Source organism: Hyperolius riggenbachi, chromosome 9, assembly GCF_040937935.1.
Source record: "Hyperolius riggenbachi isolate aHypRig1 chromosome 9, aHypRig1.pri, whole genome shotgun sequence".
NCBI lineage: Eukaryota > Metazoa > Chordata > Amphibia > Anura > Hyperoliidae > Hyperolius > Hyperolius riggenbachi.
Window position 1 is genome coordinate 52,999,393 of NC_090654.1, and position 13,195 is coordinate 53,012,587.

General features: G+C 44.7%; 1 protein-coding gene across 3 annotated transcripts in view; it reads right to left on the reverse strand.

Moving 5' to 3' along the window:
- Positions 1-13,195, reverse strand: part of IFT122 (intraflagellar transport 122) — a 148,878-nt gene that overhangs the window by 79,674 nt on the left and 56,009 nt on the right. For all 3 annotated transcript variants that reach the window (XM_068252766.1, XM_068252767.1, XM_068252765.1), the window contains 3 exons: positions 11,879-12,016; positions 4,536-4,700; positions 2,411-2,608 (listed from right to left, as the gene is read on the reverse strand). In XM_068252766.1, coding sequence (XP_068108867.1) covers positions 2,411-2,608; positions 4,536-4,700; positions 11,879-12,016 — 501 coding nt within the window. The remainder of the gene's footprint in view (positions 1-2,410; positions 2,609-4,535; positions 4,701-11,878; positions 12,017-13,195) is intronic.

Sequence of the window (13,195 nt, forward strand, 5' to 3'; positions counted from 1 at the left end):
AGCAAAGTGTACCACTTTATCATGTCTGCACATCCCTGTGCTAAAATCCAGATTGACTCTCATATCCTGAAGGAGGCCACACATGATACAATAAACAGATTCAATTTCACAGCGATCTGATTAAAACGATTGACTATACAGAAAACCAAAAGGTTTTTTTTTTTTTTTTAAATCTATGCAGGAAATTAATCATTTTTATTGTCGTAAGTGAGACTGCAGCTAGTACATTTTATAGAAAGCTCTGGAAAATGTATTGGCTTCAGGCTCACTATACACCGGCAGATCTGGAGGTGCAGCCTTGCTTTCGGGGGACAGAAAGCGAGGATATGGGTCGGCATCTTCTGGAGGTGTGCGCCTGCCCTGCACAAGTTACCGGTACGCTTCCGATGACACGGGCACGTTCTGCATGTACAGAAGACACCGACCCATTGGGGGTCAGTGATCCTTAGAGGCTGCCAGCGGGACAGACCAGAGAGACCAGAGCTGCAGCGAGGGACACAGATGCCTTCTAGGGACTGGAAGATGCCCCGGTAAGTAAAGATAGATTTAATTGCTCACCTCGCTTTTCCTTTCAGGTGCCCATTAACGATGCAACATTTTCACTGTATGCGATCATTCAAAATAATTTGTGGGATGGAAAGAAATTGGAAGGTAATTATCGAATGATCCCATGAATCGGACTCTCTCTTTTCATTTGAGTAGTAAGATGAAAATTCAGGCCTTAAAGGACACCTGACCTGAAGTGAGAAGGATATGGAGGCCGTCATATTTATGTCATGGATCAGTAGTGTCTGAATCACACACCTGAAACAGCATGCAGAAAATCCAATCAATCGTGATCTGCATTGGTTGTTCAGTGTCTATGGCTAACAGTATTAGAGGCAGAGGATCAGCAGGACAGCCAAGCACTCTGCATTGTTTAAAACAAAATAAATATGGCAGCCTCCATACCCCTCTTAATTCAGGTGTCCTTTAATCAACACTCCTACTCCTACTCTCTATAGTATTAAAATGAGACGAGGCATAGTAAAACAAAGTTATTTGGGTTGAAAAAAAGACATACGTCCATAGAGTTCAACCAGAAAACAAAGAACACCACCAGCCTGCTCCCTCACATATCCGTGTTGATCCAGAGGAAGGCGAAAAACCCTTACAAGGAATGGTCCAATTAGCCCCAATAGGGAAAACATTCCTTCCCGACTCCAGATAGCAATCAGATAAAATCTCTGGATCAACATCATTGGGTATTACCTAGTAATTATAGCCATGGATGTCTTTCAACGCAAGGAAAGCATCTAAGCCCCCCTTAACCACTTACGTACCAGCGGTGTCTGCCTCCTTAAGGACCAGAGACCGCTGGTACAATAACGACGAAATCCCGATGAATCGCCGCACATACCCGCCGTCACCGCCGCACGCTGGGATCCACCTCACATCCACTCTGCCGTCTCTTTGATGGCAGAATCATGTGAGCTGCTCAGGAGACGCTTTAATTGGCTCCTGACTGTGTCTATCAATGTAAGCCAATGGGAGCGGCTTACATTGATAGACACGGCCAGGAGCCAAAGAAATCAGCTCCTGACCGACTCACATGGCTCTGCCGTCATAGAGACAGGCAGAGCCAGTGAGCTGTGGCGAGAGACGTCAGGTTTGATCAGCGGGGAGTGACGGAAACAGCAGATGCGTACTGCGGCGGTGATTGAAATCTATGCCCTGCCAGCCAGGAGCCCACCAAAACAGGGCGTAGATTGCAATCACCATGGTTCTTAAGTAGTTAAAGGCACCTTCTTTAGGTAAGTACACACCTCTTGATTATATGTCACCTGTCGGCATTGGGACCCGGTCCCCTAGGGTGACATCACTGGCCAGCCTGTACAGATGCATGTCAGCTATGTAGCTGGCAACGTGTCATGCGGCGAGAGGCACAGACAATGTCATTGGTCGTTGCAGGGGTGAGGGGCAAGCCTTTGTGATTTCTACTACAGTGCTGTAAACCAGGGCTGTAACTAGAAATTACCAGGCCCCCTCCCCCAGCGGGCGGCGGCAGGAACCCATACCTCCATCCACTGCGGAGGTCTGATCTCTAAGTGTCTGATGCTACTTCCTGTTTTAACAACCTCCTCCGGCACGTGGAACGTATGGAGGTATGTGTTCCTGCCGCTGCCACTGATAATTGCAGGAGGGGAGAGCGCTGAGGGGTGGGGGGAGTGTCCCCTCTCCCTACTGATATGCGGCCATGCTCTCTTCTCATGCTGCGACTCCTCCTGCCCCCCAAAATGGCCCTAAGCGTGCCCCCCACGGGTGCAGGGGCTGCAGCCCCAATTGTTGGGCCCCTGCTGCAAACAGTACTTACAAAGAGTGTGCAGCTCTTACAAAGCTACAGCTGCGCAGCAGAGATCTGCAGACTGACCTGTGGCACATCTACGGAAGACATGGAATAGACATGCAGGCAGAAGATCTTGGAGCCGTTATATCCCACCACAAAGCCCTGGAGTTTCTGCTGGTGGACCGGGAAGTTGCTGGCTTTGATGTTGAGGTATCCTCCCCCTGAGAAGCACAGCATGTCCTCACACTGCGTATTCCAGGCTACGCTATTGGCGTTTGGCTCCTGCACAGAAGACAGGACGGTGAAACAAGGACTAAGCAATAACGATCAGAATTACCACTCATACATTACTTCTACAGGCTGATGGAATCTGTAGATAAGTGCTCCTGTAGTGCGTTAAAGATTTAATCAATTGGTGTGTAGTCATGTGGTGATGGCATTGACGCGACTGAAGACTCGCCCTAGCAGCTGGCACCATACATGCAATTTAACCAACAACTTGATGTAAGTGCATATATGAAGTGTGGCTGATTAAAAGTTTAATGCACTATACTGTAGGTACACTTTCTCTCCTCCTTTTTTTCTCATTTACACCTGGAATCACCCAGCTGTGAAGCAGCACCTAAGTAGGAGCAGTTGAAAAAGTTGCAGCCAAAAAGGGGCACAATTGTAATTTATCATAATATAGAAAGCCGTTACGCTATTTAGCGTGTGGCTGCGATTAAGTTGAAATTGATCGTATTACTGTTAGCGGGGATCGGGGGGTCTTAGGAATAGGCACCACCAGGGGGGTCTTAGGGTTAGGCACCACCAGTGGGGGTTAGGCACCATCAGGGTGGGTCTTAGGGTTAAGCACCACCATGGGGAGTTAGGGTTAGGCACCACCATGGGGAGTTAGGGTTAGGCACCATCAGGGGGGAGTCTTACGGTTAGGCACCATCGGGGGGGGGGGGGGGGTCTTAGGGTTAGGGACCACCAGTGGGGGGGGACTTAGGGCACCACCAGGGGGTTCTTAGGGTTGGGCACCACCAGGGGGGGGGTCTTAGGATTAGGCACCACCGGGGGGGGGGGGGGGGGTCTTAGGGTTAGGCAGTTAGGCATCACCAGGGGGAGTCTAAGGGTTAGGCACTACCAGGGGGGGGGGGGGGGGGGTCGGGGCCTTAGGGTTAGGCACCACCAGGGGAGGGTTCTGTGTGAAAGTAGGGAGAGGTTAGGTTATAGTTAGGTTAAACATTAATGGTAAATTTACCACAATTAAAATTGGAATTTACTGCTTTCGTTATTGTAATTTAACGGTGCGCTTAAATTATTTACCAATATTGCCAGTAATATCGTTATTTAACGTCTCGCCTAAATTAGCTCGCAACTTTTTCAAATGTATGCCACCTAAGTGCATACATTTAACATTAACGAATGCAAAGTAAAAAAAACTCCCTGTCGGACCTCTAGACAGCAGCTCAGGATAATTACATTTTTCCGGAATCTGTAGAAACTCAACATATGGACTTGGCTCTCCATCCTGCACCGGACCAGCCAGAAAAAGCCAGGTGTCAGATTTCTGGGTTGAGAGTCTGGAAGGTTTTATCAAGTTCCAGTAAACCCATTTCTCTAAAGAATCAGAAATCCTATACTGACGCTGAAAACATGACAGGCGCCTATAATGCGATTGCCACTGTTCACGTGTTCACCAAGTCTGCCGCCTAAAACACAAACCCCACTGGCACCGGGCAAACACCAAAGCCTGCACATATGCACACCTCAACTGTCACCTATAACTCGAACACCACTGCCTGCCATCACAACCGCGGCAATAGGCAGCAGCTGTGGTGTGCATGCGTAGGTATGTCCGGTGACGTCCACATTGTGGCCTGCGGTATCACCATAACTTCAGCCTGAAATGTACATGTCACTGCGTGGCGACATTCGTGTTGTGGACGGTGGCTTAATGTGGGCGGTGCAGGCTTTAGTGTGGGCACCGGCAGTCACAGTGGTATTTGTATTGTGGGCGGTGGCTTAGTGTGGGCAGCGGCTTATTGCAGCGGTTGTGTGCATCCATGCATATTTACAGACTTCAATTAGTATATAGGATAGGCCTGTCACTGTAAAAGGCTCCTGGAGAGGAAGAGGAGAGGGGTGGGCACAATTTATGACTTAGACCTAACTCTATGAACAGTTGCACACAGGTTCACTTTAAAGCTTATGTTCTAACCTGAAATAAGAGATCTTTTGTTGTGAGATCATACACAAGACACGTGTTGTTCTCGTCCACCACAGCCAGCTTGTTCCGACTGGCGCTCATGTCCAGACACCGCACAGACGTGGCCTGCTTGAGCAGAGTGATGGCAAACAGGTTGTCCACAAATATCTTTAGGATCTGATGGAGAAAGAATAAGAGAATGTATTGAGCAATGGACTAAGTGATGTGCAGGCATTCCCTGTTCCAGGCATCGTTCCCAGTTCCAGTCATCATAAAGAGGCTTGAAGTATTCTTCCAACATTCTCAAAAGGAACAGCAATAAGGCCATTAGCAGCACTACACTGGGACACTGCCCCCCCCCCCCCCCCACACACACACACATTTTGTAAATCATTGTGATCCCCCCCCCCACACACACACACACATACACATTTTGTAAATCACTGTGATCCCCCCCCCCCTAAAGTGCCCCCTTTGCTCAGTAGAAAACAGTTAACTGTTTTCAGGCTCCAGCAACATGCAGTGAAGAGGATAGGGTCTGTAAAAAAACTCTCCATGTCAGCCTATCTATGTAGGTGTTAAGTAAACCAAGGGTGTTATCTATTTGCCATAAATACCTCACAATCCCTGCAAGATCCCTTGTAATTAATCAATCTGGATCATACTTAAGGCCCATACACACGTCGGACGTTCAAACGACCCGTCGTTCGCGGAAATCCGACGTGTGTATGGGCCTTTATATTTGCAAAATAAATCTCTCTACCCACTGATTGTATGTTCTAACATTGCCGTCAACAGGAATACAGTCTGAAGGATTACAAGCTGAAAGCTTACTTGCTCATCAATTACTTAATTACAAGACAATCTGATAGATTGTCTTGCAACCAGCATGGTTATCAATTAGCTTCAATCAGACTTTTACAATTTCTGTATTACCATTAATTAAAAGGGGCACTAGTGCGAAAAATTGTAACATTTAAATTATGTGAAACATAGACAAACAAGAAGTACGTTTTTTTCCAAAGTAAAATGAGCCATAAATTACTTTTCTCCTGTGTTGCTGTCACTTACAGTAGGTAGTAGGAATCTGACAGAAGTGACAGGTTTTGGACTAGTCCATTTCTTCATAGGGGATTCTCGCAAGGCTTTTATACTTTATAAAGATACTCCCAAAAAAGTATTGAAACAATGATGCTGGCCAGCTTCCCTGCTCGCTACACAGTTTTTTGGCAGTTGGACAGAGCAACTGCCATTCACTAAGTGCTTTTGAAAATAAATAAATGCCTGGGAATCCCCCATGAAAAGATGGACTAGTCTAAAACATGTCGTTTCTGTCAGATTTCTACTACCTACTGTAGTAGAAATTACTTAAAGGTATTACTTTTACAAGACTTTGTTTTTTTCTACCTACATATACTACCTACTGTGACAGCAACACAGGAGAAAAGTCATTTATGGCTCATTTTACTCTGGAAAAAAAATTTACTTCTTATTTGTATATGTTTGCACATATTTTAAATTTTACAATTTTTTTTTGCCTTAGTGTCCCTTTAAGATTTTTCTAATGTTTAGTCCCAGTGACCCAGGACATAAAAGCCCATACATTTCAGCTTAATCAAGAAATGGGTCACCGGTTCTGCTGACAACAGTTAAAGAGACAATGAAGCGAAAACAAAAATGATGATATAATGAATTGGTTGTGTAGTACGGATAATTACTAGAACATTAGTAGCAAAGAAAATATTCTCATTTTTTTTATTTTCAGTTATATAGTGTTTCTTATAACACTGCATCATTCTCTAATATTTGCAGTTTACACACTACACTCAGAATTCTAAATGATTTTACAGAGCAGGTTAGTGAACTATTGACCTGTCCTCTGCAGAGAAAAAGAAAATACAGTGACTGACAGTTGAGATAACAAGGTTCAGAAGACAGAGCTCTCCGAGACTTTGAAGGTCATGGAGCTCAATGGCTCTGTTGCATAGATAACAACTGGAGTTTCTTAACTCTTCCTTGTACTGAAACCAATATTAGACTCATATCTCTGCTGCTAATGTTTTATTTCTTAGCTGTGCTACACATACAAATCATTATACCGTATCATAATTTTTTTGCTTCAGCGTCTCTTTAAAAGGCAGTGTATCCCCTCTCTTTGTGAGAATGTATTTTTTTACCTTACTGTCAAGTGTGCAGGGCAGGGCAGGAAATGAGAAGACGGCAATAGCACCCTGTAATAGGTACTATTTTACTTAATGCTCACTGTGATTAAAATAAACCAAAGGTTCAGCTTCACATAAACTTTTGGATTACACTCAATAAAATACAATAAAAAATGAATATGAACCCCTATAAGACTGCTCTGATATAATTTCAATGCATATTTACACCTCACTGAAGCTAACTGAAGGCTAGTTCAAACGGGGAGTGCAAACTGCTAATTGATTTTACGGCTCAAACTTTCTTGTTTTTACCGTGATTTGTGATTCCCGTTCAATAAAAACGAGAATCACATCACAATGGCCCCCAAAATGCTGCATGCAGCGAGTTTGCGATGTATGCAAATCGCAAACGACTCGCAAACGCTGCAGGGAGAATGAGCCCACAGGGATACATTAGTCACAATGCTTTGCTGATTGCCGGCGAACAGCAAAGCGCTGAAAAGCTCCTGAGTGTAAACCAGCCTTGATATCACTGCAAGACAAATTACTGTATCAGATTAAAGCAGGTCTTTTGGTGTAGTAGATTTCATGTATTGTTACAGTAAAGCTGTTACTGAACAGCTTCTGTAACAAAAACGCCTGCAAAACCGCTCTGAACTGCCGTTTTTCAGAGCAGTTTGCGTTTTTCCTATACTTTACATTGGAGGCAGAAACGCCTCCGCAATCCAAAATCTGCAGCAGCCCGGGAGTATGCGTTTCTGCAAAACGCCTCCCGCTCTGGTGTGCACCACCCCATTTAGATACATTGACCAAGCGTATCCGCAGCCGCAAGCGGCTGCAGAAACGCTGAAAAAGCCGCTCGGTGTGCACCAGCCCTGAGAGGAAAAACGAGCTAGAACAAGTACCTTGTCTATATATCTTATCTAAAACTTCAACAGTATATGATTATTTCTTCCTGTGATACAAAGAGAGCAGCCATGTTCAGCTTGTCACATTGCACAGGCTAGCTGCTCTGTATCTCCACCCCTCAGCCTGTGAAATCTCCACTCCTCTCTCCTCCCTTCTCCACCCCCTTGCCTCTGAAATCTCTGGCTGGTAACACCTCCTTCGCTCCAGACAAGGCTCCCATGAGCACTTGCTACATGGGACTCAGAATGCCTAGGCGCTGGAGGAGCTGTGGGTGTGGCTTGTTTAGTTTAGGGAATTAGGGTATTACAAAAAAAAAAAAAGTATTTCGCTTGCGGAATGCCCTATAAACTATATGTAATGGGCACAATTATGCAATGAGCAAAAGTTTATCTCGGATACACTGCAACTCTTAATTAAGTAATTGGCGAGCAAATAAAGGAGAGAAAGTTATTGACTTCCCTTCTGGATACAACATAAACCTTTCTACCTTGCTTACACAGTTTATTACACTTCTAAATGAATCCGATAATGGAGGTGACTGAGCAAAGGCAAGCTTATCAATCAGCAGCTGAGATTTAATTTAACCCTTTCAGTACATTGAAAAAAGTCAGATGGTTTTAGCTGTAATTTTTTGTTGTGTTTTTTTTATTTTATTTTTTTTTAACAAAAGAACATTTAATGTTGTGTTTAATGCTGACCATAGATGAAATTTGAGTATAATACCACCTTAAAGGTACCCTGAGCAGTGCCCGAAAAAGAAATTAGGACTTACCTGGGGCTTTCCCCAGCCCCCATAGCCCGTGAGATCCCCAGGCATCCTCTTCTTCCTTTCCTTTCTCCTGCTGGCGGCTCCAGTAATCCAGTGACTTCAGATGAAGTTGCGCGTGTGCACACTCGGCGCGTCATCTCGCCAGTCACCGTAAGCGTCCTGCACATGCGCGCTGCAGTCTTTAGAGCAGACTTCAGTTGGAGCCGCCAGCGAGAGAAAAAAAAAGGAAGAAGAGGATGCCGGGGGACCTCGCAGGCTACGGGGGACAGGGGGAAGCCCCAGGTAAGTCCAAATTTATTATTTAGGGCACCTTTAAAGAAAACGTGTCTGTACCATGAGCTGTGAGGGCCCATTCACACCAGGGCGACTAGTGGGCGATTCCGGCTAATCATCAAAACGCTAGTGCTTTTAAAAAAACGCTAGTGCTATTCTGCAGTGTTCTCACTGCCGCGATTGGCGCCGATCATGGGCGTTTTGCAATTATCGCCAATCGCAAACGTGTTACTTGCTGCATTTTTGGGCGATTCTGTAGCAATCGCATTCATAGAAGCACAAATCGCAATCGCTCCAAGAACCCAATCCAGTGTTTTTTCTCCGAGTTAAATCGCGGAAAAATAACCCGCGCAAAACACTAGCGCTAATCGTTAGTGTTTGGCGATTTTAAGTGTGAATAGACCCTTAGAGCTGATGATAAAGATTGTAATCTCGCAAGGGCAGGGTTCTCTCACCCTTTTGTGTCTTGGATTTTGGTATACATTTTTATCCATCATGTTACTTTTGTTGCTGTAATGACCAATGTCTGTATTTTGTATATTGGTGTATACCATTGTCTTTACTATTTTGTACCCCATGTTTGTTCCTAACTATGTACAGCACCATGGAATAGGTTAGCGCTTTATTAATCAATAATAATAATAAAGCAGACACTAGGACTGCACACAGGAGGTTTATGGACCCGTCTCTTAGTATCCAGCCTTCCCTGCTCTCTAATGATAGGCGCTTAGCTGACACAGCATTGAGATTTAAGAACAGCAGATAAAATAATTTAGGAGAGCATTTTACAGCCTCTGTTGAACGTATAGATCAGCCAGGAAAGTTACATTCAGGGCTGCAGATCCTCCTACAAGTGATTACAATGCACAGGAGGAAGAGGTGTCAGGCTGTGACACGCTTTATTGTGTGCGGTGCTGATGATGTGTTTTATTGCCACCGTTGCCGCGGGCGACTCCAGCTATTTCCACTTATGGGTCTGCCAACAATGGCGATGCAGCCGGCAGAGAAGAATACACTATGGGGACGAGGAAGGGGTGCTGATTGTAAACAGGAATAGTAATACACACAGAAACCTGTGCTATGGACACGGATATGAAAAGCAGGCCTGTTATTCTTATGCCAGACAGTGGAGATTAGGAGACAGATTGTGTCCTGCTGAGAAAAGGCTTCTTTGTAATGACTTGCAGATGAAAGGGAACTCAGAAATAAAAGGGTGGCTGGTGCCACCAAGTGGTCATTTTATGTCAGTGCAGTGCATCAGCACAGAAAGATTGAAAGGTGGCTGCACACAATTCCATTTTATTTATTTTTTCCAAAAAAGAAATTCTGGTTGATGGAATAATTTGAAAAACGATACACACATAATCGATTTTTCCAACAATATGAAAAAGCCATCACTGCAGTTGAGCAGTGTCATCTTCCTGCCCAGTGTGTAATGAATTATTTAAAGTGCCACCGAAGTGAAAAGAAACGTAATATTATTTAGTACTTATATAGCGCCAACATCTTCCGCATCGCTGTACAGAGTATATGGTCTTGTCACTTAACTGTCCCTCAGAGGGGCTCACGATCTAGTCCCTACCATAGTCATAGGTCTATGTATGCAATGTATGTGTATCATAGTCTAGGGCCAATTTAGGGGGAAGCCAATTAACTTATCTGTATGTTTTTGGGGTGTGGGAGGAAACTGGAGTGCCCGGAGGAAACCCACGCAGACACGGGGAGATTATAAAAACTCCTTGCAGATGTTGACCTGGCTGGGATTCGAATCGGGGACCCATCACTGCAAGGCGAGAGCGCTAACCACTACGCCACTGTGCTACCCTATGATATCACTTATCATATGTATGTGTAGTACTGATCATTAATTGAACATTAGTAACGAAGAAAAGAGTCTCATATTTTGATTTTCAGTTATATAGCTTTTTTCTATAACAATGCACCAGTCTCTAATATTTGCATTTTAAACTGTGAAACAGAGCAGAGATAATGACCCTTTGCACTTCCCTGCAGTAAAACGTTATCTGAAGTTGTCTTTCACTGTTTCTTTGATGTATAAGTGCTTCAGAAAACAGCACTGCTCTCTGACTCAATTTGCATAGGTAACAAGTGAAGTTCCTTAACTCTTCTTGTACTGGAAACAATATAAGACTCTGTTCTTTGCTACTAGTATTCTATTCTTTAGCTGTACTACACACACAATTAATTATATCACAATTTTATTTTCAATTCAGATTCCCTTTAACCCTTCCTACACCATTTCCCTCTATGCTTATAAATGGCATGTGTACCGCTCATCGCCCTGCCTTGCCTGTAGTCAGAAACTATAATCACCTGCTCTTTCCTTTAAAATAAACACAATGGTGAGAATGCGGGATGTCAAATGCTTTATTCCAAACTGAGCAGGGCAGAATCAGACTGGAATGACTGATGAGACTGCAGAGCTCTTGATAAAATGTGGGACACAAAGAGTTAATCTCTCAGCAGAAGGTGATGGGCGGGTCAGGTGAACAGCTCTGTGAAACACTGGCCTACCAGAGACGGAGCACCCTCATGTATTTTACCATATATATCAATGGGAACACGACAGTAAACACCTACTCTGCTCTTTGTTTCATTTTTCACTGCTCAGTCTTCTTGTTATCAGCCCTGATAAAATCTCCGACTGAGCATTTAGTCTAGCTTTGCCCCGTAATGATTATAGCTGAGTCAGTCTTCTGTGATGTCTTTTCAAACCCAAGCCCACCCCCTCCTGGCGCTGATTTCCTGCTATGTATCCTCGTAGCAGGAAAGCAAAGCCATGAGGGGACAGACTTGGGCTTGAAAAGACATCACAGAAGACTGACTCAGCTATAATCATTACGGGGCAAAGCTAGACTGAATGCTCAGTCGGGGATTCTTATCAGAGCTGATACCAACAAGAAGACTGAGCAGTGAGAGATGAAACAAAGAGCAGAGTAGGTGTTAACTGTCATGTTGCCATTGATATATATGGTAAAATACATGAGGGTGCTTCATCTCTGGTTCTCTCAACTACTTTATTAGGTTGATATTGAGAAGGGGAGGAGTTTGGACAAAATACAGACTGCTGTTCAGTCTAACCACTTCTTAGGGATATCAGAGTAACAAAAATGCTTTGCACATAACATAAATCCAAGATTTAGGGGACTCATTCTGATAAAGAACAGGTAGCAGTGTGCTTATAGTACAAACCCTGACCTAAGGTGTGTATTATTGGTTACCTGTCCGTTCTTGAGGCCCACCAACAAGCCTTCTCTCCCAGTTGGACCCCCAATGACTTTGATGTAGCGGATTAGAGATTCCATTATCCACTCTCGCTCCTTCACACCTTTAAAGGACAAACACTGCAGCCGCTTCTCCTGTGACATCAGAGGAAGAATCACAAATCAAATCAAAGATAGCTTTATTGGCATGACACAGATTCACACAAGCATTGCCAAAGCAGGTGGAAATGGAGGAGAGCACAAAGATCAGCAGGGAAATGAATCTAGAGGCAATCACAGCCTTCCATTTCAGTCTGCAGTTGCTATATCATTCTGGCACTGGTAAAAATTCTAGAGTAACATTAGAGGACAGAATTTGGTGTACAGGAAGTTCCTGAATTCTGATGTCTGTGCCACTGGTTCTCTGATGATGTCTCAACAAAGCAGGAGATAAAACATCACACATCCTTCCGTCCCCTACAGTGCATTGGTTCTTACTACACCAACAAGATCATTTTAGACGGTGTGAGCATACAGTTCCATAGAGGAATGGATGTATATTTTTCAACTGGACTAATCATTCCCACACAGTACTTTCTTCCAAGAACACTTATTCAATTTACTTTTTCTCCTCAGTTTTCTCTTAGGAGATCATTTTCATCTTCTGTTTAGAATAACTTTTCAGCACTTTGCAATTAAAGTAGCAAAAAAGTACCGTAGGTGAAAAGGTACAGTCAAATTCATTCTGAGTATTTTCCTACTTGCTGGTGGCTTAAAGTGTACATGAGACCAATGAGGTCTCAGGTTTTATACTTACCTGGGGCTTCCACCAGCCCCCTTGCCATCTCCTCGGGCCGCTCCTGTCTCCTGCTGGGCGCCCCGGAATCCTGGCCAAGAGTGTGGGCAGGTCGCGCATGCCACGGGGTCTGAGCTTCTGCGGAACGATTCTTCTGCCCATCAATCACAGGCATCCAATGGAGCAGTCGGGGCTAAGTGGGGGCGGAGCGGAGCATGGACATGGTGCCCGGACAGCGTGGACATGGTGCCCAGCATGGAGTTACACTGCCTGGAGGGGAGACATGGGGCCCGGACAGCGTGGACATGGTGCCCAGCATGGAGTTACACTGCCTGGAGGGGAGACATGGTGCCTGAATAGCGTGGACATGGTGTCACAGCACTGATTGACACTGCCCAGAAGGGGAGACATGCAGAAAGTGGAGCAGATATGAGAGGGGAGACATGAGGAGGCACAGCCTGCATGGAATAGAGCAGAGGAGGCGGACTGTGTGGAAAGCAGACATGCATGGAGTGACACAGTGCCTGAAGGGGAGAGAA